Source organism: Eriocheir sinensis, chromosome 22 (assembly GCF_024679095.1).
Source record: "Eriocheir sinensis breed Jianghai 21 chromosome 22, ASM2467909v1, whole genome shotgun sequence".
NCBI lineage: Eukaryota > Metazoa > Arthropoda > Malacostraca > Decapoda > Varunidae > Eriocheir > Eriocheir sinensis.
The window spans coordinates 15,182,874-15,209,351 of record NC_066530.1 but is presented as its reverse complement, the minus strand read 5'-3'; the positions used below and the strand labels follow the sequence as shown (position 1 = coordinate 15,209,351).

The following is a 26,478-nucleotide window of genomic DNA, read 5'->3' as shown; positions in this document are numbered from 1 at the left end:
TTTCCTCTTTATCCTGTCTCCTCTCGCCTTCAACATGTCACCCTCCTCGTCTCCTCCTCCTCATCCTTCTTCTCCTCCTCCTGCTCCTCCTCCTCCTCTTTCATAATCCTTTCCATCTCCGTATGAAAAGTAAATTACCTACTTAACCTCATTACTTCTCTGGGGAAAATGAATGAGGTCTTCAAATATTACTAACGCCATTCATTTCAAGTTATATTTTTAGCTCCAAGCGAAACTAATGAATTATAAAAGTACTGGTCTGGCACTCGAAGCAACGTGAGGTGAGATGCTGACGAGATGATTTTTTTTCTCTCGAACTCGGTCATTCGTCACTGCACCGAACTTCAGGGAGGGATTGTTGTTGCCTGCTTCTCCACGTTTCCATGTTTGCAATATCTCACTTCTTGTTCCTCGTCCTCGTCCTCTTTGTATTCCTTGTCTTCCTCCTTTTCCTCCTCCTCTTCCTCCTCATGTTTAGATATCAGGTCACTTTTTCCTTTCTCCTCTTCTTGCTCCTCCTCCTCCTCTTTCTCCTCCTCAATCCTCAATAAACTAGTCCTCCAGGAGAGCCTTGTGGCCCCTCTTCATAAGGCTCCAGTTCCCTCGACACGGCAGGCAGCAGCGGGGGCTCTCGGGTTCTTCTTAATGAGTGAAGTTGTAAGTTTCCTAAATAATTTTGACATCGGAATCGCTTGACCTGGAGGCGGGCCCCGAAAATGATGAGTTAATATACGCTGCGAGGGAGACGCGAGGAGAGAAAAGAAAGAGTTGGGCTGAACGACGCGTGGGGATAATTAATTAGTGAAGGAGTGAAATAGGATAAGAGGAGACCGAGGCTATAAGGACGCGACGATGAAGCTCAGAAAAATAGGTAAAGGAAGAACAGATAAAGAGACAGACTAGACAACACAGAGAACTTAAATGGGATAAGAGGAGAGCAAGGCGGTAGGGTAGGTGGCGTTTATGGGGAGACGGTGGCTGAGTGATTAGCGTGCGGGCGCGGCGTTCGAGAGGACTCGGGTTCGCGTCCTGCCCACTGCCACAAACTGGGATTTTTCAGTCGCCGTCGAGTGGCTTAAGACTACCCACAAGATGTCCCGAAGACCGCCTGTCAACCCGGACACAAGATTTTCTCTAAATAGAGGATCAAAGACGAGCTCCGGCGGACAGAATGAACCAAACAAGATGGCGCAACTACAAACACTTGCCGGTGCCATAACAGGCTGGGGGGACCACCAAACCCCACCAAGAAAGCCTAACGGCGCTATAGTCGGAAACCTAAATATAAAGGGGACGTGAAATCAGGAGGGACAGAAAAAAATAGGTAGATTAGAGGAAGAATAGACGAAGAAATTGATAAAATAAGACAGGGATATATATACTCGTAAATATAAGTAAAGGACTGATATGAGATTGGAGATAAGAGCGAGGTACATGAAATCAGGAAGCTTGTGGATAAGACAGGAGGATATAAAGAAAGGGAAGTGATAGAAAGGAAGAATAATAGGAAGAATGTGAGGCTGGAGGAGGAAGAACAGGAAGACAAAAAGCAAAAACCACAATAACAACAAAACCCACCATTACACTGTTACTATCGCTATTACAACCATTATCGACCTTATTATTTATTTACACTAACACAATCCTCGCAGTTTCCCGGTCGTAGCTCCTGTTTACGAATGAGTTCCCGGAAAGCCATTTAATTTACATAAAGAAAACATTTAGCTCTGAACGAAGAAAATTTAACAGGATTCGCCTCGTTGACCCAAGGCGGGGAAGGAGAGCAGAGGAAGTGAGGCGAAAGAAACACGAAGATAAGAAAGGAAAATAAGAGGAAATAAAAGATAAACGGAGATAAAAGAAACAGATAGAGAGATAAGATACAGATAAAAAGAAAAGATATACAGAGAAAATCAGAGAAAAAAAAGAAAAGATAAATTGATGTAAAGATATATGAATAGCGAAGCAGGGAAATGAATTAGACAGTGAAATTGAGAAAAAGATGGAAGAGAAACACGAAAAAAAGATACATTGGTAAGAAAATGAATAAATAACGAAATAGGGAAATGAATAAGACAGTGAACGTTAACGGAAGATGAAAATAGGCAATGAAATTTGAGATGAAAAAAAATAAAACAACAAAAAAAGGAAAAAATAGACAAAATGAATATAATATCAAACAGTTCATATGTCACCACACACACACACACACACACACACACACACACACACACACACACACACGTGACCTCCTTAACGGACACATTAATCTCCCCTTTAACGGTATTTTTAATGTATTTTCCTAACATGAAAGAGGAGGCGGTGAAGGACACATGAAGGAAAAAAGGAGGGAGGGGAAGGAGGGAGGTAAGAAGAAGAAGGGGAGGGAGGGAGAGGGAGTAAAGGAGGGAGAAGGGGAGGGAGGTAGAGAGGGGAGAGAGAGGGGAGAAAGGAGAAGACAAAAGATGAGATGAAGGAGGAAGGGAAGGAAGGGAAGGAGGGAAGGAAGGATAAGTTAACAAAAGAAAGCTGTAAGTAATGCAAAGAAGGAAGGGAAGGAGAGATGTCGGAGTGAAGAAAAGTGAGGAGGATAATAAGGAGAGTCGGAAGAAGGAAGGTGGCGAGGAGATGAGGGAAGGAAGGAAGGAAGGAAGGAAGGAAGGAGGGAAGGAGGGAGAGGAAGATTAAACAGGGAGATAGGATAGAAGGGAGGATGAGACGAAGGGGAAAGAGGGAACTGATTGAGGAGAGGGAAGGGGATGAGAGAAGAAAGAAAAGAGAAAGAGAGACACACAGAGAGAAAGACAGACAGAGACATAGAGAGACAGAGACAGAGAGGGTGTTTGTGGGAGTGGACGAGAGAAATGTTTTGATAAGAAGTTCAGGTCTAGCGTATGAGAAGAGTTTGAGACGGAGGAGACTAAGAAAGGAAACTAGAGAAGGATTTTGGGAGTTGAGTTTTCGTGGGAAGTTGGAGCAAAAGAACAGAAATGAAGACCAGTGATAGCGGACCCCAGAACGAAAGACGGAGACGAAAGAAAGTGAAAGAAAATGAAAGAAAAGATTGCACTGGAAATACGTGAGCTGGAAAATATGAAGAGGAAAACGAAAAGGCAAAAGAAAACATGACATTTCAACGTGATGATATGAAAAAAACCATTACATAACTCAATCCCCGGTATTTCAATGTTCTAAAATAGGAAAAAGAAGAGAATAAAAAGCCGGAAAGGATGAAGAGGAACACGACAAAGACATTTCAGCGTGATGATTATATGAAAAAAAAACCACGGTAAGTAACTCAATCTCAAGTATTTCAATGTTCTAAAAAAAAAAAAGAGAGAAAAAAGCCGGAAAGGTTGAAGAGGAAAACGACAAAGGAAAAAAACATAACATTTCAGCGTGATATGAAAAATTAAAAAATAAAACATATCGTAACTCAATTCCCGGTATTTGAATGTTAAAAAAAAGAGCAAAGAATTGAAAAAGGGGGAAAGGAAATGAGACAAGAATAAGTGAGTAACATTTCAAGTCGTATAAGTTCTGGGAAATTCGAGAAAAAACATCTTATTTAACTTTATTCCTGGTAGATTTATTTTCCAAGAAGTAGAAGCATATTGTCTTGTTTTTTCGTTCATTTCTCGTTTCCCTTCTTCCCTTCCCTCCCTTCCTCCCTCATCTCATCTTTCGTCTTCCCTTTCCTCCACCCTTCCCTCTCTCTTACCTCCCTCCCCCTCTCTCCTACCTCCCTCCATCTCTTCCTCTTACCTCCCTCCACTTCTTCCTCTCACCTTTCTCCCTCCTTTCCCTCCCACCTTTCCCTTACACTTTCCATTGCAATTATCCCCCTTTTATCGTTTCGAACAAGTTTGTACTTTCATACTCCCCAGAAAGCTTCAGTTCATGTAATTTTAACTCTCTTGGTGGAGTTTGTCTTTTTTTTTTATCCTTTCCGTGTTTCTATTCAACCGTATATTACATTTTCCTCGTCTATTTTGTTTAGTTTTTATATTTCATTAATTTCATAAGGTCGTTTCGTTCACTTAGCATGATGAATAACTGTGTATTTATTATATGTGTATCTATACCTGACTGAATCTCATCTTGACGTATTTAATAAGTACTATATTCATCTACTCTAAGCTTATGTTCTGTACTATCATTTTCATGTGTATCTTTGTAACGTTCAATGTCTAGATTCTTCAGTTGTAGCAAAGTGAGTTTGTTTCTCTAAAGTATTTGCTCTTTAAGTGTGTAGTCATTCATTTCTTGCAACCATTTTCTGACTCAAAGTGAACAGATCCACAAAGGTCATTCCCAGCTTCCTATTTTCCCATGTTAGGACTTATTTACATCTATACAGTCTCGTTGATACTGTACTCTCTTATTAACTATACTCAGTTCATCCAAAATTCTTGCAATCATTCTCTGACTCAAGGTGATCAGAACTACATAAGTCATTCCAAGTTATTCCCAGCTTACTATTTTCCCATGTTACATCTATACGCTCTTGTTGATACTGTACTCTCTAAACTATACTCAGTTCACGTTGACATGGAAAATAAGCCACACCCACAACATCCCTGATCAACCAATAAGATTCAACCTTTCCTAGCACATGTAGCCTAATTTAGAGAAAGGGCGTGAATTGGTTGTTTCCTGACCCAAGATCAAGAGATTAACAAGTCTTTTCGCCTGATAATCACATGAGTTTAAACTACCCAATGTTTTCACTTGATTGCGAGAGGGGGCGGGGCTTATTCGCCTTGTTAGCGTGAACGGAGTGTAGTCTTTCATTCTGTAAGCTTCACTAACTCTTCTACACACCAGCTGGGGCCAGGTGGTGTGGTGGTGGTGGTGGTTCTCAAGACTCGTTCACCCACTCTCCCTCCTACCCCATGCCGGCTGCTCGACCCTCGCTGGCTAGTCTCTGAGCCTCCACCCGCCTAGGTCTCTCGCCTCCCTTCCCTCCCCTCAGCCCAACATGTATCCTGAAGGCACGTGTTGGCAGTGGGTACGAGGCCAGGTAAAGACTCTCACCTTTCCTCTTGCCTGCGTTCCTGTTAGTGGCTTTGTCTCACTCACGCTTCCCCGAATGATAAAAACACACACTAAACATTCAATAACAAAATAATTAACTTAGAAAATGCAAACACAAGTGAATGAATGGATGGATAAACGAAGTAAATAAATAAATAAAGTTAGTAAGAATAAAAGACACACTAAACACTCTATAACAAAATAACTAACTCAGAAAATGCAAGCACGAGTAAATGAATGGATGGATAAACGAAGTAAACACATAAATAAACAAGTAAATAAGTTAGTAGTTATAAGGAGCACTATAGACATTGCACACTAAACACTCCATAACAAAATAACTAACTCAGAAAATGCAAGCACGAGTAAATGAATGGATGGATAAACGAAGTAAACACATAAATAAACGAGTAAATAAGTTAGTAGTTATAAGGAGCACTATAGACATTGCACACTAAACATTCAATAACAAAGTAACTAACTCAGAAAATGCAAGCACGAGTAAATGAATGGATGAATAAACGAGGTAAACACATAAATAAACAAGTAAATAAGTTAGTAGTTATAAGGAGCACTATAGAGATTGCACACTAAACACTCCATAACAAAGTAACTAACTCAGAAAATGCAAGCACGAGTAAATGAATGGATGAATAAACGAAACAAACACATAAATAAACAAATAAGTAAGTCAGTAAGTATTAGGAGCACTATAAACATTGCACTTTAAACTTATTACTGACCTTTAACCTTCTATAAACTAACCTTTAAACCGCGTCACCCGCAAACAATAAATTACCTTCTAAAACAAAAACAATAAAATGAACCACCTGACATAAACGCTGCACCGTATAGTTTCCTTTCCTCTTGGTTCTTTTACTCTCCTCTTATCTAATTTCTTTCCTTAATTTATAATCGCCGCAGTGGTGTAGTGGTTAGAACGCCTAGCTACATATCCTCCGGTCCGGGGTTCGATTCCGGCCAGGGTAGTCGGTGTATAGTCACCTAGCTGTTTCTCCTTTTCGGGGTGGTTCATTAATGGGAGGAATTCTTGGGAAGGTAAACTGTGGTAACCTGGATGTCACACTGGCCCTGACGGTGTGCCTCGGGGTAATGGGTTCCTTGCACACACTTCAGGAGCAGCGAGTAGCGGGCTTTTTTTTTTTATTGTTTCCTTTTTTTTGTGCCCAGTGGAACGGAGGAACTAAGGATAGGCAGGAAGGAAGAAAGGAAGGAAGGAAGGAAGGAAGAAAGAAAGGAAGGAAGGAAGGAAGGAAGGAAGAAAAGAAGGAAGGAAGGAAGGAAGGAAGGGAGAGGAGGAGGAGAGAGGGAGAGAGAGAAGAAAGAGAGAGGAAATGAAAAGGATGATTAGAGAGAGAGAGAGAGAGAGAGAGAGCAGGTGTCAACAACCTGTATAAAGGGTGAGAGGATGTAAGAGGAGAGGAGGAGGAAGAGGAGGAGGAAGAGGAAGAGGAAGAGGAGGAGGAGGAGGAGGAGGAGGACTTGAAGCATTCTGGGAAAAGCTTTGTAAGGGAAAATAAAGAAAAATGAAGAAATAGAAAATAATGACAAATAATTCTCTCTCTCTCTCTCTCTCTCTCTCTCTCTCCGGCATCTGATCTCCTTTCTCACCTCGCTAATCCCTTACTAATCTTAAACGAGAACAAAGACAAAATACAGTAAAGACCCCCCTCGTTACCTCCGTTTTCTCTTACTCTCCTCTCTTCCCATTTTCTTTAGCCTCTCCTTCATCCTTGTCTTTCTTTTGGCTTCTTTTACTTCTGGTCTTTAAGGTTTCTGTTATCTCCACATTTTCTCTTTCATCTTTTTCTCCAGTTCCTCTCTGTTAGCTCTATTTTCTTCTTTCTCTCCTATCTTCCCATTTTCTTTAGTCTCTCCTTCGTCCTTGTCTTTCTTCTCCCTTCTTTTCTTTTGGTCTTTCGCGTTTATCTTCCCTCTCAGTTACTCTCACTTTTTTTCTTTCCCTGCAATTCATTCTCATAAAATCAAAGTAGTTAAAAATCTTACCTCCGTTTTCTCTTTCTCTCCCCTCTTCCCATTTTCTTTAGCTTCCCGTTTCTCCTTTTCTTTCTTCTTGTCTCATTTCCTTTAGGTCTTCAACGTTTTTCTTATCTCTTCATTCTCTCTCCCTTCTTTCTTTCCCTCCAATTCATTCTCATAAAATCAAAGTAGTTAAAAATCTTACCTCCGTTTTCTCTTTCTCTCCCCTCTCCCCATTTTCTTTAGCTTCCCGTTTCTCCTTTTCTTTCTTCTTGTCTCAATTCCTTTAGGTCTTCAACGTTTTTCTTATCTCTTCATTCTCTCTCCCTTCTTTCTTGCCCTCCATTTCCTTTCTCATAAAATCAAACTCAAAACGGACCAAACAACCAAGTAAATAAGTGCCCAACGTAACCCCGTTTTCTTCCTATCACCTTCCCGTTTTCCTTCCACTACCTTTAAAACCGGTCTTGGTGGCGATGGGCGGAGGGCGGGAGACCCCATGAATCATTGCCTTTTAAGCCTCACTCAAGCCTCATTTCTCTTGTTTCCAGATGCCCAGTGACTGCAGGAGGATGGGGGAGGCGCCGAAGGTACAGGTGGAGGGGAGCGACCCAAGAAGGAGGTACCAGGTCACTCTTATGGGCGGAGCAAGAGTCGGCAAGTCTACGATAGTGTCCCAGTTTCTGTATGATAAGGTGAGTTAGTGTGTGTGTTATTGAGTGATTGTCTGACTGACTGACTGACTGACTGATTGATTGAGTGGATGAGTGAGTGAATGAGGGAGAGACTAATTCATTGACTGACTGACTGACTAACTGACTGACTGACTAACTAGCTGATTGCATGAGTGAGTGTGTCAGTGAGTGAGTGAGTGAGTGAGTGAGTGAGTGAGTGAGTGAGTGAGTGATTGAGCGAGTGAGTGAGAAAAAAAACAACGAAAAAGACAAGGAATGATACAAAGAAAGAAAGAAAAGAGAGAAAGCTATTTGAAATATTAGTTTTGATTTCCTTTTCTTTACAAACTATCAAAAAAATCACTCACACACGCATGCGATAAATAGATGGATAGATACATAGATAGATAGAGAGATAGAGAGAGATACAAAAGTGGCAAAAGGTATCAGATCCTCCTCCGGCGACGTTATTTTGTTATCAGTGCGTCTTTGATCCTCTATTACGCTAACTCTCCTCCAGGTTGTCGTTTCTTTAAGGGAGAGTTTGTGACGCTGTACGTGTTGAGGCCCAAAGGGGAGGAGAGGAGAGGAAGGAGGGAGAGGGGAAGAGGAGGAGAGGAGGGAATGAGGAAGAAAGGAGAGGAGGGAAGGAGGGAAGGAGGGTGGAAAAGGTCAAAGGGAAATCAAGTTAGGGGGAAGAACAGAACGGGATGAAGGTTGAGGAATGAAGGAGGAAAGACTACCACTACTACTACTACTACTACCACTACCACTACTACTACTACTACTACTACTACAATAACCTCCTCTAACTCCCACGCTACAACCTTAAAAAGCAAAACTCGTGACAAATCAACGAAAATCGATTCAGAACGCCTAGAAAAAGGAATCTGAGCGCCCACTTTGCGCTAAACGTTTTGAAACAATCGGGGCAGCGTGGTGAGGTGACTTGCACATGCTCTCAAAGGCTGTTTCGTTCATTTCGTAATTAGTCGTCCACACAGTATGCTTATATCGACGTTCGTAAAGCCTCGTTCAAACTTTACTCTTTGTTATTGGTGTGCTGGCGGCGGTGGTGGTGGAAAACGAGGAAGAGGAGGAGGAGGAGGAGGATGACGTGGAGAGGGATATACTGTAGGAGAAAGTCGTGTAGAAAAAGGAAGGAGGAGAAAAAGGAGTAGGAAAGGAGGAAGAGGAACAGGAGAGAAGAGGAAACAGAAGACAACGACAATGACGAAGAAAAGGAAAAAAGAAGGAAAATAAGAAGAAATTGAGGAGAAGGAGGAAGAGGAGGAGCTTGAGAACGTGGAGAGGGACAGTTTGGAAGAGAAAGAGGAGGAGAATGTAAAGAGGAGAGGAAAGAGAAGGAGAAGGAAGAATAAGAGAGAAGAAGCAGCAGAAAACGACGACAAATAGTAATAATAATAATAATGAGAAAAATAAATAAAAAACAGAAGAGGAGATAGAAACTAAAAGAAAAGCAGAGTAGCAAAAGGAGGAAGGGAAGGATAAAGAGGAGGAAGAGCAGGAGAAATGAAGAAGCAAAAGACGACAACGAAGAAAAAGGAAGAGGAAGAAACAAGACAAAGAAAAAAAAGTAGAAAATCAAAAGAGGAGATAGAAGCTGAAGGAAAAACAAGAAAAAAAGGAAAAGATAATTAATGCAAGAAAGAAAAAAAGAAGGAAAAGTAAAGCAAATGGTGAGGAAGAAGAGTAATAACAGTAGTAGCAATAGTAGTAGTTGTAGTAGTAGTAGTAGTTGTAGTGATGAAAGGAACGATTATTACCTGAGATAAAAGGATGTTCAGGTAAAAGATGAAAGAAAAGACCGACTCCCAATCACCTGTATTACGTAACTCTCTCTCTCTCTCTCTCTCTCTCTCTCTCTCTCTCTCTCTCTCTCTCTCTCCACTACCTCTTCTTCCTCCTCCTAATCCCTCCTCATCCTCTCCCTCTTCCTCTTCTCCTCCTCCTCCATCTTTTTCTCTTCCGTTTTCCATCTTTCTCTTCTTCTTTTTCCTCCTTAACCTTTTCTACCTCCTAGTCTTCCATATTTTCCTTAACGTCATCACACCCTCCTCCTCCTCCTCCTCCTCCTCCTCCTCCTCCTCCTTCTTCTCTTCCTCTTCCCCTTCTCCATCTTTATTGCTTCCTTTTTCTTCTCCATAGCCTTCTCCACCTCCTCTTCTTCCTCCTCTATATTGTCCCTTCCGTCACCACAACCTCCACCTCCTCCTCCTCCTCCTCCTCCTCCTCCTCGTGATGGGACAGGGCGGCCGCTAAGTCAAATATGTCTGTTTGGGTTTCAAAGGATTCCCATTATTTTCCGCCGAAGCTCAGCGGGAAAGCGTTATTGGGCTGTCTGTCACACGCGATATTAGTGCGGAAGATTACGTTCACTGATTGACATTTCGATACACCCATACATACACACATACACACCTACATACATACATACATACATACATACATACATATATACACACATACACACCTACATACATACATACATACATACATTACCTACTTCTACAACTTATACTATCACTGTTCCTGTTGCTACTACTACTACTACTACTACTACTGTTATTAAAGGCGAGAAAAATATTAGCGTATGAAAAGGAAGGAAAAGGAGGAATAAGCAAACAAATAAGGGAAGAAAAAGAAAATAGGTAAAAGAGGGGGATGAGAGAGAGAGAGAGAGAGAGAGAGAGAGAGAGAGAGAGAGAGAGAGAGAGAAAGCTAATTTTCCGCTGAATTTGATATATGAATTCTATTGTTTTCCCGAGGAGCATTTTCTTTCAAGTTCAGCAACGTAATTTAATATTTTTTTCACAAGAGTTATACAAGTTTTATTTCTTTTAACTGCACAAACTTCTAAGACTTTATGATATGAGACTTAGGAGGAGTTTGTGTGTGTGTGTGTGTGTGTGTGTGTGTGTGTGTGTGTGTGTGTGTGTGTGTGTGTGTGTGTGTGTGTGTGTGTGTGTGTGTTTACCTTGCTTTGTTAACCTTTCATGAACGCTATACGAAGGGTAAACTCGTGCCCATGTTGCCTCACTCATCATTCATAACCTTCACCCATTTTTCTTTTTTTCCATTCCTTCTTTTTTTCTTCTTTCCTATTTTTCTATATTTTTTTTTATACCCAGTCTTCTTCAGGTCCAATTCTGCTTCTTCTACTTCGTTTCTTTGTTCTCTCTTTCTCTCATGTCTCTTTTCCTTTCTTTTCTCCTCCTTCGTAGCTTCGTTTTTTCTTTTTAATCCTCTTTTTTTTCTTTCTTCGTCCCCCTTTATCATCCGCCTCCTCCTCTTCCTCTTTTCGCTACCTTTTCCTTTCTCCTTCTCTTCCTTTACTTTTTGTTCCGTTTCTTTCTAATGTACTTCGGCTTTTCCTTTTCTTCCTCTATTTCCTTCTCTATTTCTTCCCTCTTTCTCTTTCTATTCTATTTCTATTTATTTTCTGTTTCTTTTTCTATCTTTATTTCTCTGTTTCTCCCTCTATTTCTCTATTTCTTTCTCTTTCTTTCTACTCCACCACCTCCTCTTCCCCTTCCTCCTTCTCCTCTTCTTACTCTTCTATTTCCCGCCCGTCACATTCTATCGCCTACTCCTCTTCCTCTTGTTGTTCCTCTCTCGTTCTCAATCTCCTCTTTCTCTTTCTCGTGTTACTTGAATCTTTCTTTTTCTGAACACTTTTGCTCCTTCCTCTCCTCTTCCTCCTCCTCCTCCTGCTTCTCTTCCTCTTCCCCTTCCTCCTCCTCCTCCTCCTCCTCCTCCCGGTGTTGTCGGAAGCATCAGCTATGTGCCAAGACGCAGCAGGAGGGAGCTTACAGAGGCTTCACGCTTCCACGAGACTCCCCTGAGCCTGCACACACACACACACACACACACACACACACACACACACACACACACACACACACACACACACACACACAAGGTCATATACATACATACATACACGTCTTATACAAACATGCATATTCTCTCTCTCTCTCTCTCTCTCTCTCTCTCTCTCTCTCTCTCTCTCTTCTTTCTATCTCTTCTCTTTCTACCTTTCCTTTCTATCTATTCTATTCACCTGTCTATCTCTCTCTTCTATCTATCAGTCTATTAGCATCTCATTCTTTCTAACTAATAATTCTTCGCCTCTATTCTTTCTATTTTCTTTATCTGTTCTATCTAACTTTCTCTCTCTCTCTCTCTCTCTCTCTCTCTCTCTCTCTTTTTCAGCTACGCATTATCACAACCTCCTGACTCAGACTAAAGCGCGCGACCTCCCTGCACTCTCTGCGAAGGCCAGCAAGCCACTGAAGTTGTGTGTCTTGTGTCTTCCCTTTAGTTTCCCTTCGTTTTCCCATTTTTTCTTTTCCCTTTTTCAATGTTGAGATAAGTAGTTTTTTTTTTAAATGTGTGGATCTTCAAATTTAATTAAACCTCGAGCATCGATTTTTATTTTATTTTATTTTTCGATTTGTTTTGATTTTGTTTCGTTTCTCACTCACTCTTCTCATTTTCCTTTCCTTGCTGTTAACTTGAGGAGAATAAGAAGAAGGAAATAAAAATGAAGGCGTCGAGTAAACATATTCATTTTCATATTATTCTTGATCTGCATATTTTCCTCCTCCTCTTTTTGTTCTCCTTTTCTCTGTTCCTCTTCCTTTCCTTTTACTTCTTCTCCTCCTTTTCATTTCTACTTCCATTACAAGTATTTAACTTCCTCCTCTTCTTCCTCTCTTCTTCCTCAATCGTCCTCTTCATTCTCTTGAAATAACACATTTTATTTTGCTCTTTCATCCATTTTCTCTATTTCCTTTTTTTTTTTTTAACGTGCCAGCCTATAGCGCCGGTAGGCTTTCTTGAGGGGCCTGGATGGTAGTCGACCCCAGCCCGTCATGGAGCAGGCAATTTTTTTTTATTTTTTTATTGTGGCGCCATCTTTTCTTGGCTTATGATGTGCCCCGGAGCTCGTTCTAGATTCGCTTGGACGGTTTCCTCTAGAGTCCGGGTTGATGGGTGGTCTTCAGGACAGCAAGTGGGTAGTCTTAGGCCACTTGGCGGTGACTGAAAAATCCCAAGTGTCAGCGGCGGATTCGAACCCGCGTCGTCCACTCAGCCATCGCCACCTGCCTCTAAATTTTCCTTCGGTCTCGTAGTAACAGTTCTCGTATTACTATTATAAGTGGTTCTGGTCTTCGCCTATTTCTGCAACTTTTCCTTTTTCTCCTCCTCCTCCTCCTCCTCCACCTCCTTGTCCTTGTCCTTGTCCTCCTTGTCCTTCTCGTCCTCCTCCTCGTGCTATTTCTGTCCTCCTCAAACACACTTCCATCCCACGGCGTCTCCTTACAACAGCTGGTCAGGTGGAAAAGGACGAGTATTAGGCCTCTTTTCTTTCTTTCCCTGACCACGGAGGCGACTCGATCCCCTGTCTCGCCTCAAGAGAGCACGGCGGGGATTTAGGAGCCGAAGGGAGGAGGTTTGGATCCCATGAACCTCTTGTCGTATTGGTGTTGGATTCCCTTTATACGTTCGACTTGGGTTTGTGGCGATAAATTCTGCTCGAGAGGCGACAATAGGAATTTTTGTGAAGGAATAAGAATTGGGTAAAAGGAGGAGGAGGAGGAGGAGGAGAAGGAGGAGGAGGAGGAGGAGACAGAAAGATATCGTAACCCTCTGACCGTGAACCAGAATGAGGTCAAGGCTGAGTGGGTGACGTTTAGATTGATTTTTTTTTACCCTCACGTCTATCGGATTAATATGTATTGCCTCTGTTCCTCCTCTTCTCTTTCTTCTGCTTCATTTTTCTCATTCTTTTCATTCTCCTTTCCTATTTCGTATTATCACTTGTCTCATACTTGTACATTTTTCTTCTGCCTCTTTTTTTTCTCCTTTCCTCTGCTCGTTTTACTTTATTTTCCTCCTTTTTTTCATCCTCCTTTGCTATTTTGTATTATCATTTTTATATCATTCTTTAACTGTATATTTTCTTGTTCCTTTTCTCTCTCTCTTTTCCTCTGTATTGCTTCTTTAACTCCTCTTCTCTTTGTTCTACTTTATTTTCCTTCTTTTCATTCCCCTTATAGTATTATTATTTTCATCTCCCTCTTCGACTGTATATTTTCTTGTTCCTTTCTTTTCTCTTTCCCTCTGTATTGCCTCTTTACCTTCTATTCTCTCCCCTCTACTTCCTTTTCCTCCTTCGGTTCATTCTCCTTTTCTGTATTTTCATTTTCATATACTTTTTTAACTGTATACTTTCTTGTTCCTTTTTCCTCTCTTTTTCCTCTGTTTACTTCTCCTTCCTCCTTCCTTCCTTCCTTCTCTCATATTCCTCTTCTTCTTTTGTTTCCTTTTCTTCATCCTTTTTATGTGTTTTGAAAATGTTCCTGTTAGCGATGCGTCTACTCTCGTTCTCTATAGCTTGAGGTCTTAACAGCAACCTTCATCATCATCATCGTAGTCGTTATAATGAGGTGCCGTAATCCCTCATCGTAGCGTCATAGTTAAACACGTATGGAAACATGAACGTAGTGACCTATTAGGAAATGAAGACTTAGGGATTATGTTGTAACGCAGCTCCCTGGTGAAAACAAAAAGATTACTTAATACCTCGTAGTTGATTGCACAGGGAGTCAGGAAGAGAGAGGGAGAAAGAGAAAAAGGCGCAGAGATACATATATAGACAGACAGACACACAGACACTCACACTCACACACACACACACACATGAACACACAAAATTTACTTTATATTACTGGCAAAGGAATTAATTATCATCACATTTTGCAGAATAAACATCATTGTGCTCACTAAAAATATCTACTCTCTCTCTCTCTCTCTCTCTCTCTCTCTCTCTCTCTCTTTCTCTTTCGGGTCTTTTCATCTGTTCATTTCTTTCTTTTCTGGACATAATCTACCCTGACTTCTATCCTTCTCTGCCCAACGTAACCTAACATACTAAAAACTCGTATCAATTTAACTTTAACTAATTTTTTTCCTCTCGTATTTAAACGAATCTAACTTAATCTATCCTAATACTTTCCCTCTTCTCCCCTATTATAAGTCTAATGCCTATTCCTCTCTTTTTTTCTATAAACTTAAACTCTACCTATCTCCCTTCTGGTATATACTAAACTTTACATAACTAATCATCAACTTATCCATATCTCTTCTACTATATACAAAAACATACATATCCTAACCTAACCCACAATCTTTCCTTCTTCCTCCTACAGATCATCACCAACTACAAGCCCACGGTGGAGGAGTTTCATCGCGGCGAGTACGAGATCGAAGGGGAGACACTAATCCTCGACCTCCTGGACACATCGGGGTCGCACCAGTTCCCGGCGATGCGCGCGCTGGCCATCAGACAGTCCAACGCCTTCCTCCTCGTCTACGCCATCGACAATGCTGGCTCCTGGGACCTTATCACGACCCTTAGAGACGAGGTACGTGTTTGTGTGTGTGAGTGTGTGTGTGTGTGAGAGAGAGAGAGAGAGAGAGAGAGAGAGAGAGAGAGAGAGAATGTGTGTGTGTGTGTGTGTGTGTGTGTGTGTGTGTGTGTGTGTGTGTATTTCTTCTCTGATGTTTTGTTTTTGCTCTGGATTTGTATTTTTTTATGCCTTTCCTGCCTTTCAATTCCTTGTCGTTTGGCTTTGTAGAAATTGCTTTTTTTTTCTTCACGTTGGTTAAAAAGCATATTTTTTTAATAATTTTTTTTATGTTTTCTTTTGATATTTTTTTCCATTAATTCATATCCTTTTTCTTTTGGTTATGCTTTTTTCATATCTTTATTTCCTGTTGTCTGTTTTAATCCCTCTTTGGAGACATTCATTTCGTGTTTTATCTGTTCTAATATTCATCGGTCCCGTGTATCATACTTTACGGAAGTGACGGAAGATGTTGGTTCATGCTCGGGTAAACACACTAGAACACAGTTTATTGATTCTTCGGTTTCGTATTGCGTTCATTCTACATTAACTTCCAATACTTTAGTTCCCCTTCTAACATCGGTTCCGTGTATCAAATTCTACGGAAGTGACTGCTGATGATGATGTTGGTTCATGCTCGGATAAACACACTAGAACACAGTTTACGGATGCAGCTGTTTCCTATTGCATTCATTCTACATTTACTCCAATATTTTAGTTCCCTTTCCAACATCAGTTCCGTGTATCATATTCTACTGAAGTGACGGAAGATGTTGGTTCATGCTCGGATAAACACACTAGAACACAGTTTATTGATTCTTCGGTTTCGTATTGCGTTCATTCTACATTAACTTCCAATACTTTAGTTCCCCTTCTAACATCAGTTCCGTGTATCATATTCTACGGAAGTGACGGAAGATGTTGGTTCATGCTCGGATAAACACACTAGAACATACTTTATTGATTCTTCGGTTTCGTATTTTTTTTTTACAACAAAGGAGGCAGCTCAAGGGCAGAAAAAAAACAATAATAAAAAAAGCCCGCTAATCGCTGCTTCATTCATTCTACATTAACTTCCAATACTTTAGTTCCCCTTCTAACATCGATTTCGTATATCATTATTCTATGCTGATAATGATGCCAATTCACGCTCGGATACACACACTATATATTTTTATTAAAACGACGCCATTCTCTCCAACTAAATAATTACGAGAAAACGAGACGGAAAAATCTACTTCACATATATATCATTACACATTTATATTTTTTCACCTGAAGTTACGCGTCCACTCTTAATTAAAATCTCTCTCTCTCTCTCTCTAAACAGAACAGGAGGAAAGAAACGTTGCAAATAAATGTAATATAATAATTTTTCCCCCTTTTTCGAGAGCATGTGAATAAATATGATAGCGTAATACTGTTAAAAATGAATGCTGTGTAAGTGTTATTCATTGTTTCGTGATAATCTTCTTTCCTAAATGGCGTTCTGAAATATTAACTGAACTTCAAGCCTTTTCTATTTCATTATTTTGTTTTATCATACACGCAATAAGCTTTCTAGCGATTTCTCTCATTTAATTATTTGTCTTATTAAAAAATGCTAAGTTTCCTATTATCATTATTTCATCCACAACCTTTTTTTATATCATATTTCATTTTATTTTTTTTTAGCCATGCGAATACTAACATTTTTTTTTTTAATGTGAAGCAAAGACCAAAAAAAAAAAAAAATATCGGACATGCATAAAGTAATTTCGTTATGTTTCCGATCTTTATATTTATTTTTCTTCCACCACCAATATAATTTTTTTTATCACATTTCATTTTCCATTTTTTTTGCCACGCGAACACTAAAATTTTTCTTTTCTAGGAACGAAACAAAGAACAAAAAAATATTATCGGACACGTGGAAAGTCACTGTTCGCTGACACTTTAATTCTGCAACGTCACTTTGATCTCGGAAAAATAATAATGGGAAGAGCAGTCCGCATGATGTCGGGGAAAATTGTTGAGGGTTTCGGGTAAGGCCGCTCAATTCATGCGGAACAGCTGTCGAGGTCAATTTCCGGTCTCCAGGTGCGTTCATTGTCAACGTAAAATTTGACTCTGATCTCTAAAGCATTTTTTGATAACGAAATTTTTGTAACATGACATTTTCCTAACCTTTCGTGCAATATGGAAATTTTTTTACACCAATAGACTCAGCAGCATTTCATAACTCATACATGTTTGCAAAAATAAAATAGATAAAACACCAAGACGAAGACGGGAAGGAATAAGTGATTGCAAGGGAAATAAGAAAATCCATTATGATAAAATTAATGGTTAGCGTGCTCATTAATCGTCCTTCTGCTGATATATAGTGATGCTGCATAAATATGTCGTGAAGGAATCAATCCTACGTGTTCGCGCTCTCCACCATGGAACTTGTTGAGTAATGTAAACGTGGCTGGCCGAGTCCGTAGATTTTTTCCGCCTTATTGCCTTGATAACGCCTCGCCTATAACATTGTTTGTCTTGTATGCATTGGAGAGTTGGCGGTAATCTTGCTGAATAAACTTCTGCTGATCATTCTCTTGGTGCTAAATGTGGCACGAGATTGTAAAATTCTGTGTGGTCTCCAGAAAGATGTTGGAAAATGCGTCGACGTGCGCGCCAGCCTAAATGGGATGCTACATTTTCTGACAAGTTATGAAATTTTTAAGTTATATCGCATCATGTTTACACTCTGGCTATACTATCTTGTTCAGTAGTCTTTTGTTTATTCGGTGAAAAGATAAATTGAAGGATCATATCAATAACTCTTGCACAGGGAGACAAAACTTAAAGAAAAAAGTAGAGGCAGCAAAGAAGAGCGACAAAATGAGTCTTGTGTCTTTCTCTTTCCAGATCATGAAAATCCGAGGCTCCGAGGTTCCCATTGTGGTGGTGGGCAACAAAAGCGACCTTGAGGCACGCCGCGTTGTCTCCCGAGCCACGACGCAGGCGCGAGTGGAGCTGGACTGGAACAACGGCTACATGGAGACTTGCGCCCTCCAGCCCGACTCTGTCCTCGCGCTCTTCAAGAAAGTCCTCCACCAAGGCCAGGTTGGTAACACTTTAACCTACCTACACGTATCTAATTCAACCCGGTAGCTGCAGGGATCATGTTTCTTAAAGGCCCCTCAAAGCGAGAAAAATGAGAAAAAATCATCACTCACGCAAACCATTTCATAATATATATCAACGCATTTGTGATCAGTTATGCATCATCTATTCTCCCAAGGCCACAGGGAAGATTAACCGGATTTCCATGAGTATTTATCCCGTTGAAGGCGCAGAAGTCGGGTAACTCTATCACTAGTATCACACGACAGTCCATATTCTTAACCTGGTAGCTGCAGGGATCATGTTTCTTAAAGGCCCCTCTAAGCGAGAAAAATGAGAAAAAAATCATCTCTCATGCAAACCATTTCATAATACATATCAACGGATTTGTGATCAGTTTATGCATCATCTATTTTTTTGGGGTTTATATCATGGCAAAAATTTGGCCCGTCACTGCAACACGGTAAAGCCACAAATTTGTCCCGTCGCTGCTACCGGGTTAAGCAAGTATGTCAAAAAACGATGTTCACCACACGCTTCTTCGTAAAAGCCTTGGCGTGAATGGAGACCCTGTTCTCTTCTTTTTGGTAGTTTTGACATGTTCTCTTGACAAATCCAACAATAGGTCCCCAATTTTAGAGAGCGTGTCAAAGTAATGATCACCAAAAGCTTCGTCATGACAGCTTTGGCGTGCATCGAGACCCTCTTCTATTTGGTAGTTTTAACACTTTCTCTTGACATTCTCTCTTGACATTTTTTCGTCCATAGGGGATAAATAATGCAACTTAATACACGTTTCTCACCAACACATTATATATACTCAATACCCTGATCTTTTCTAATCGGAGGTTTCAACACGTTCTTTTAACATTTCAGGAGCAGTAAGTAGCGGGATTTTTTTAATATTTTTCTTTACGCCCTTGAACTGTCTCCTTTGCTGTAAAAAAAAAAATATCGCCCAAAGAGGATAACTAATGCAATCGAATACACTTATTTCCATCAACACATTATAGTAGATTAATAAGGCCGGAGAAATTGACGGTGGAGTTCCCCGAGTCATGGTGTCACGATAAACAGGTTAGAAGTAAAGGAAGGGAGCGGCTGTGATTGGCAGAGCATTATTTTAGAGAGACGCTTGGGCTGGGGTTTGATTCCCTTTGTTCACACGCTCATTCACTAAAGTCTTTCACCAGCGGGAGGCTTCAGAACACTTTAGGTCTTATAATACCCTTGTCGGCGCTCTCGTAAACAAAAGCCTTCCTATGAATTCCCTTTTGCCGGCCCTGTAATCGTGTTTTCCTGCAGTAAGGCGACAGAGACGAAAGACTGTCCGGCTAGTTTTTATTTTCGCCCCTATTCTTCTACTCGATAACACTTTAAGCAGATTAGTTTCCTTTGGTGACTTGGAAATTTCGTTTTCTCGCTGTTTTGCTTCCGTCCTTGTGTTCTCTTCATGGGAGCAGTAGCGTTGAGGGAACAATTGTGTTTTCATTTAGTCTCTTACGTCCGTTTCCCTTTACAGTAAGAAAGGCTTTGATACTCTTTTTAACTTAAGACAACTAAATCCTCTACTGTGGCCGTGGGATTCTATTTTTCTGTGTATAAGGAGGAAGAGACATGAAAGGTTGTTTAGTTTGTGTTTTCTTCTGTAATATTCTCTGATACTCTTTTAGCGCACTTCTTCTCTTCTCCGTTTGATACTCTTTTTAAAACAACTAAATCCTCTGCTCTGGCCTCGGGATTCTATTGTTCCGTGTATAGGAGGAAGAGACATGAAAGGTTGCTTGGCGTATGTTTTTCTTCTCTAATATTCTCTGATACGCTAGGTCACTTCTACTCTTTTCCATTTGATGCTCTTTAAAACAACTTAATCCTCTATTCTCATCTTGGGATCCTGTTTTTCCGTGTATAGGAGGAAGAGACATGAAAGGTTGCTTGGCGTATGTTTTTCTTCTCTAATATTCTCTGATACGCTAGGTCACTTCTACTCTTTTCCGTTTGATGCTCTGTAAAACAACCTGTTTTTTCGTGTGTAAGGAGGAAGAGAATGAAAAGGTTGTTGTGGCGTATCCTTCTCTTCTAATATTCTGATACTACTCTAGGTTCCTCTTTCCGTTTGATGCTCTGTAAAACAACTTAATCCTCTATTCTCGTCTTGGGATCCTGTTTTTCCGTGTGTAAGGAGGAAGAGACATGAAAGGTTGTTTGGGGTATGTTTTCCTTCTCTAATATTCTCTGATACTCTAGGTCACTTCTACTCTTTTCCATTTGTTGCTCTGTAAAACAACGTAATCCTTTATTCTCGTCTTGTGATCCTGTTTTTCCGTGTATAGGAGGAAGAGCAGACACGAAAGGTTGTTCGGCGTATGTTTTTCCTTCTCTGATATTCTCTGATACTCTTTTAGCCCACTTATATTCTTTACCGGCCTCGTAACTAAGGTGTTCCAGGGATCATACTTCTAGTCATTTCAGGGATGAGGGAAAGGCATGAAAGGATGTTGTTGTAGCGTTTTCTCATTGCCTTTTCTTCCCTGATTCTTTCTTAGCGTTTTTCTCCCTCATTCCCTTCCTGCTCTTTTCATTATCCCGGTTGTTATTCTTTTAGTCCTTACAGGGAGGTTGGAGTGGCGTGTAAGCCTATTGACCTAATGTTTTTTTTCTCTTAGTCTTTCTTCTCCGATACTCACACATCCTTAGTTCCCTCTACCTGGCCTTGTGATGAGTTCCCTTCCGGCTATTAGTGTTTTGACCTACACAACGAGGAAAAAAATACATGAAAGGCTCCTGTACTCCTTGCTCTTCCTTCTTCAATACTCAAACTTTTCTAATACCTTTTTGTTGGTCTTGTTGGACGTGTGGTGATTTCCCTTTCCGGCTATTAGTGTTTTAGCATTCGCAACGAGGGAAAAAAATACATGAAAGGCTCCTGTACTCCTTGCTCTTCCTTCTTCAATACTCAAACTTTTGTAATACCTTTTTGTTGGTCTTGTTGGACGTGTGGTGATTTTCATTTACGGCTATTAGTGTTCTGAACTTCGCTACAAGGAAAAAAAATACATGAAAGGATCCTGTACTGATGTCGTATTCTCTGCTCTTCCTTCTTCAATACGCAGTCTTTCCTAATACCTTTTTGTTAGTCTTGTGATGGTCTCCCTTCCGGATATTAGCGTTTTGACCTTAATAACTGGGATAAAATACATGACAGGCTTCTGTACTAACGTTGTCTTTCCTGGTCTTCCCTCTTCAATAATTAATCTTTCCTAATACCTCTTTGTTACTCTTGTGATGGCGTCCCTTCCGGCTATTGACACTTTGACCTTCACACCGAGGGAATAATTACTTGAAAGGTTTCTGTACTACTGTTGTCTCGCTTTCTCCTCTTTCTCTAACACTTAAACTTTTCTAATACTCTTTTGTTTGTCTTTTCTTGGTCTCCTTTCCTGCTAATCACTTTCTGACCTTCGTAACCAGTAAAAATGACACGGAAGACAACTAAGACTACTGTACTAATGCTGTCTTCCTTACTCTCTCTCTCTCTTCCCTAACACTCAAACTTTCCTAATACTCTTTTGTTTGTCTTTTCTTGGTCTCCCTTTCGGTTAATCACTTTCTGACCTTCGTAACCAGTAAAAATGACACGAAAGACTACTAAGACTGCTGTACTAATGCTGTCTTCCTTACTCTCTCTCTCTCTTCCCTAACACTCAGACTTTCCTAATACTCTTTTGTTTGTCTTTTCTTGGTCTCCCTTTCGGTTAATCACTTTCTGACCTTCGTAACCAGTAAAAATGACACGGAAGACTACTAAGACTACTGTACTAATGCTGTCTTCCTTACTCTCTCTCTCTCTTCCCTAACACTCAAACTTTCCTAATACTCTTTTGTTTGTCTTTTCTTGGTCTCCCTTTCGGTTAATCACTTTCTGACCTCCATAACCTGAAAAAAATGACATCAAAAGCCTCTGTACTAATATTGTCTTCCTTACTTTTTCTTCTTTAATACTGAAACTTTCTTAATACCCTTTTGCTGGTCTTGTGATAGTTTCCCTTCCGGGTATTAGCGTTCTGACCTTCGCAACGAGGAAAAAAGCACATGAAAGGATCCTGTACTGATGTCGTATTCCCTGCTCTTCCTTCTTCAATACTCAATCTTTCCTAATACCTTTTTGTTAGTCTTGTGATGGTCTCGCTTCCGGCTATTAGCGTTCTGACCTTAATAACGGGGAAAAATTACATGAATGGTTCCTGTACTGATGTCGTATTCCTTGCTCTTCCTTCTTCAATACTCAATCTTTCCTAATACCTTTTTGTTAGTCTTGTGATGGTCTCGCTTCCGGCTATTAGCGTTCTGATCTTCGTAACGAGGAAAAAATATATGAAAGTAGACTGGATCAATGTTTTCTCCTGTTCTTTTCCTCTCCTATTTCTATATTCCTCGGTGCTTAACGGATTCTCATTTTTCCACCTTCTCAATGCGGGCTTCTCATTTTCTCCTCATTGCCTTTAGTCCCGTAGCAATAGAGTGGCATAAACATCTTGGGCATAGCTTCAACGGTATAAACAATCTTCCTTTTGTTATCTACTACACACCATTGCTTCCTGTCATCTCTCTTTTTTTCAGTGTAGTTTTCCTCTTTGCTTTTTGCTGGTATTCCTTTGTGCTCGATATTCTCGCGGCTACAAAGAGATATATATCAGACTTAGGGTCATCAAAAACATCAAAGTTATCGAGGTCGTCTTTTTTCCTCAGATCCTCCTTGCTTTCGTATTGTCTTCTTTCCCTTTCTTTCCTTGTATTTCGTTTTTCTCTTCCTCAGTTCTTCTTTGCTTTCGTATGCTCTTTTTTTTCTTCTTTTCCTTTCTAGTACTTCTCTTTCTCAGTTCTTCCTCGATTCTGTATTCTCTCTCTTTCTTTTCCTTTCTAGTACTTCTCTTTCTCACTTTTTTTCCTCCTCCTTTACGAAGAAACTTTCCTTCATTTTCCCTTCACCAACTTGCCTTCCTCTCTTCCCTTTCCTTCTCCTATCAACTTTCCCTTCTCCCATTATTAACTTTCCCTCTTCTCTCCCCTCGACACATTCCTCCTTCTCCTCTTCCTCACATAACTTCATCTACTTAACCTTCCTTGAGAAACTTCCCTCCCTCACTTTCTACCTTACGAATTTCCCTTTCCTTCCTCCCCTCCCCCCCTCCCGACCCGAATCCCCTCTCACCTCGCACGCATGTTTCACTACTTTGATCTCTCCCTTATTAACATTACCTTTTCAGTCTTTTTGTAGCGATCTATGTTTTCATTTATTTTCTCCCCTTGAGCTGCCTCCTTTAATGTCGAAATATCAATCCTGCTTCTTCTTCTACTCCTTTTTCCTGGTGCTTTTTTTTGCCTCATATCTCTTGGTAGCAAAACGGTACAAACAAAATGAAGGGATTATTTTCGTCCTCTTGCTGTTTTTTTCTTTCCTTGTTAATGTACTTTTTTTCCCTCCTTCTTTTTCCTGCTTCTGTTTCCTCCTCCTCCTCCTCCTCCTCCTCTTCTGTGTAGTTTTCATTATTAATTTCCTTCTATCGTCCACTCGCGTCTTATGTCTTTTTTTAATTATCTTTTGTCTCCCAATTATCCAAACGAAAAAGCAATTAAAGGAATACAGACACACACACACACACACACACACACACACACACACACACACACACACACACACACACACACGATAACCAGTTCCAGGAATACAAACACACCCAGCATATTGCCTCCAGCTCAAAAATAGCAATAATGTGACACCCTTATTTTATCATCTCTCCACCCTCTCCTCTCTCCGCTTCCTCTTCTCTCCTCGCTTCCATGTTCCGTCCCTCTTCTTTTTCATCTCCTTTGCTCTTCCTTCTTTTTTTCAATTTCATCTTTAATGTTTTCTTTTCTTGCTTCCGTCTTTAGTCCGTTCTTTCCTTCCTTCTTTTTTTTCTATTTCATCTTTAATAATTTTTTAGTCCGTTCTTTCATCCTTCTTTTTTCTATTTCATCTTTAATAAATTTTTAGTCCGTTCTTTCCTTCCATCTTTTTTTCTATTTCATCTTTAATATTTTCTTTTACTCCTTCCGTTTTTAGTCCGTTCTCTCCTTACTTCTTTTTTTCAGTTTGTTGCTTATTTTCTTCTCCGTTTTTCAGTCTGATATTCCTTTCCTTTCTTCTCTCTTTCATTCCTTTTTCTATTTATTTTTTCCTTCATTCCTTTTTCAATCCGTTCGTTCCTTCCTTTCTTTTGCTGTCTTTTATTTTTCAATCTTGTTTCCTTCCACCGTTCGTTCTTTCCTTTTCTCCTTTTCAATTCATTCTTTTCCTCATTTTTTCCTACCCGTTCTTTCCTTCCTCCTTTTCAATTCATTCTTCTCAATTTTTTCTACATGTTCTTTCCCCTCTTCCTCTCTCAACCCGTTCTTTCCTTCCTTCCTTCTTCAATCTCCTTCTTTCCTCGTCCTTTTTTTAATCTGCTCTTGCCTTTCTTCCTTCCTTCCTTCCTTCCTTCCTTCCTTCCTTCCTTCCTTCATTCCCCCTCGCTTCTCTGCTTCTGGTTCCTCCAATATTCTCACACTCTTCTCTCTCTCTCTCTCTCTCTCTCTCTCTCTCTCTCTCTCTCTCTCTCTCTCTCTCTCTCTCTCTCTCTCTCTCTCTCTCTCTCTCTCTCTCTCTCTCTCTCTCTTTCCTTTCCTCCTTTTTCAATCTTTTCTTTCCTTCCTTCCTTCATCAATCCTTTTTTCTCTTCTTCCTTTTTCTATCTCTTCTTTCCTTCCTTTCTTTTTCAATTTCTCTTTCATTCTTTCGTATTTTTAATCTGTTCTTTCCTTCCTTCCTTCCTTCCTTCTTTCTCTTAGTCTCTCTCTCTCTCTCTCTCTCTCTCTCTCTCTCTCTCTCTCTCTCTCTCTCTCTCTCTCTCTCTCTCTCTCTCTCTCTCTCTCTCTCACACAAACGTATTTCTACTTTCCTTCCTTACATTTCCTCTTCCCTCCCTTTCTCCTCCTTTACGAAGCAACTTTCCTTCATTTCCCCTTCCCCAATTTACCTTCCTCTCCTTCCTCTCCTCTCCGTGCGAACTTTCCCTTCTCCCATTATGAACTTTCCCTCCTCTCTCCCTTCGACACATTCCTCCTTCTCCTGTTCCTCACATAACTTCATCTACTTCACCCTTCCTTGAGAAACTTCCCTACATCACTTCCTACCTTACGAATTTCCCTTTCCTCCCCTCCCTCCCTTCCTCCTGAATCCCCTCTCTCCTCGCACGCATATTTCCCTACTTTGATCCCTCCCTTATTAACATCCTATTACCTGCTCTCCCCTCTCCCTCCCTCCCCCTCCTTCCATTCTTCCTATAATTATAACCTTGCCGTTTTTCCTTCCCTCCCTCCCTCCCTCTTCCTTTCCTCCACGCGTGAAAATTTTCTGATTGTTTTTTCTAGTTTTCTGATTTCCTTCCTTCCTCCTCCTCCTCCACATTGTTAAGTTTTCCTCCTTCCCTCAGTTAGACGATTTTTTTTCTTTCCTGCATTCTCTTTTTCCCCTTCAAAATTACAGGTTTTTCTTCTCATTTTCCTTTTCTCTTTTCTTTACTCTCCTCCTCCTTCTATTCCACATTTATGAGTTATTCTTTTCTTTTCCCTTCCTCTTTTTCATCTTCCTTTCTTTCATTTGCATTTCTCCTCTCCTACACTTTCCCTTCCTTCCTTATCTCCTTTATTTCTACACTTGCAATCTTTCATTATCTTTCCCCAACGTGCTTTCTTTATCTTCCTTTCACAGCTAACACACTTCCCTCATGTTCTCCTTTATAATCTTTCTTTCACAGCTAACAAACTTTCCTCATGTTCTCCCTTAAAATGTTCTCTTTTTCTCTCTCTTCCTCAGATCCGCTACAGACTCAGCCCCGCCGTGGAGAGGAGGCGGAAGTCCTTACCTACCTACACGCAGAAACAGAAGCAGGACAAGTTCTTCTTCAAACGTCACTCGTGCAACGTTTCCTAGACGATGAACGTTACCCTGGGGACGGGGAGCCTCGCGGGCGTGAGGGGACCAGGAGGGCAGTGAGGAGGAAACGCCGGAGGTATACCCAACGGCGGGAGTCCTACAGTGTTTACGCATCTCCGCGCATATCGGCCTGCGCAAGACGCCTCCACGTGCGTTAAAGGGATACCTATAATCAACGTGCGTCAGCTGATGTGTCTCCTAGGTGTTAAAATGTCACGTGTGT

General features: G+C 40.6%; 1 protein-coding gene across 1 annotated transcript; it reads left to right on the top strand.

Annotated features, from left to right (window-relative positions):
* Positions 1 to 4,806: 4,806 nt before the first annotated feature.
* On the top strand, positions 4,807 to 26,272 carry LOC127002124 (ras-related protein Rap-2b-like). Its single transcript, XM_050867709.1, has 5 exons — positions 4,807 to 5,023; positions 7,590 to 7,733; positions 14,951 to 15,166; positions 18,041 to 18,238; positions 26,136 to 26,272. The coding sequence occupies exons 1-5, from the start codon at positions 4,982 to 4,984 to the stop codon at positions 26,250 to 26,252; spliced, it is 717 nt and encodes a 238-aa protein (XP_050723666.1). The 5' UTR covers positions 4,807 to 4,981; the 3' UTR covers positions 26,253 to 26,272.
* Positions 26,273 to 26,478: the final 206 nt, after the last annotated feature.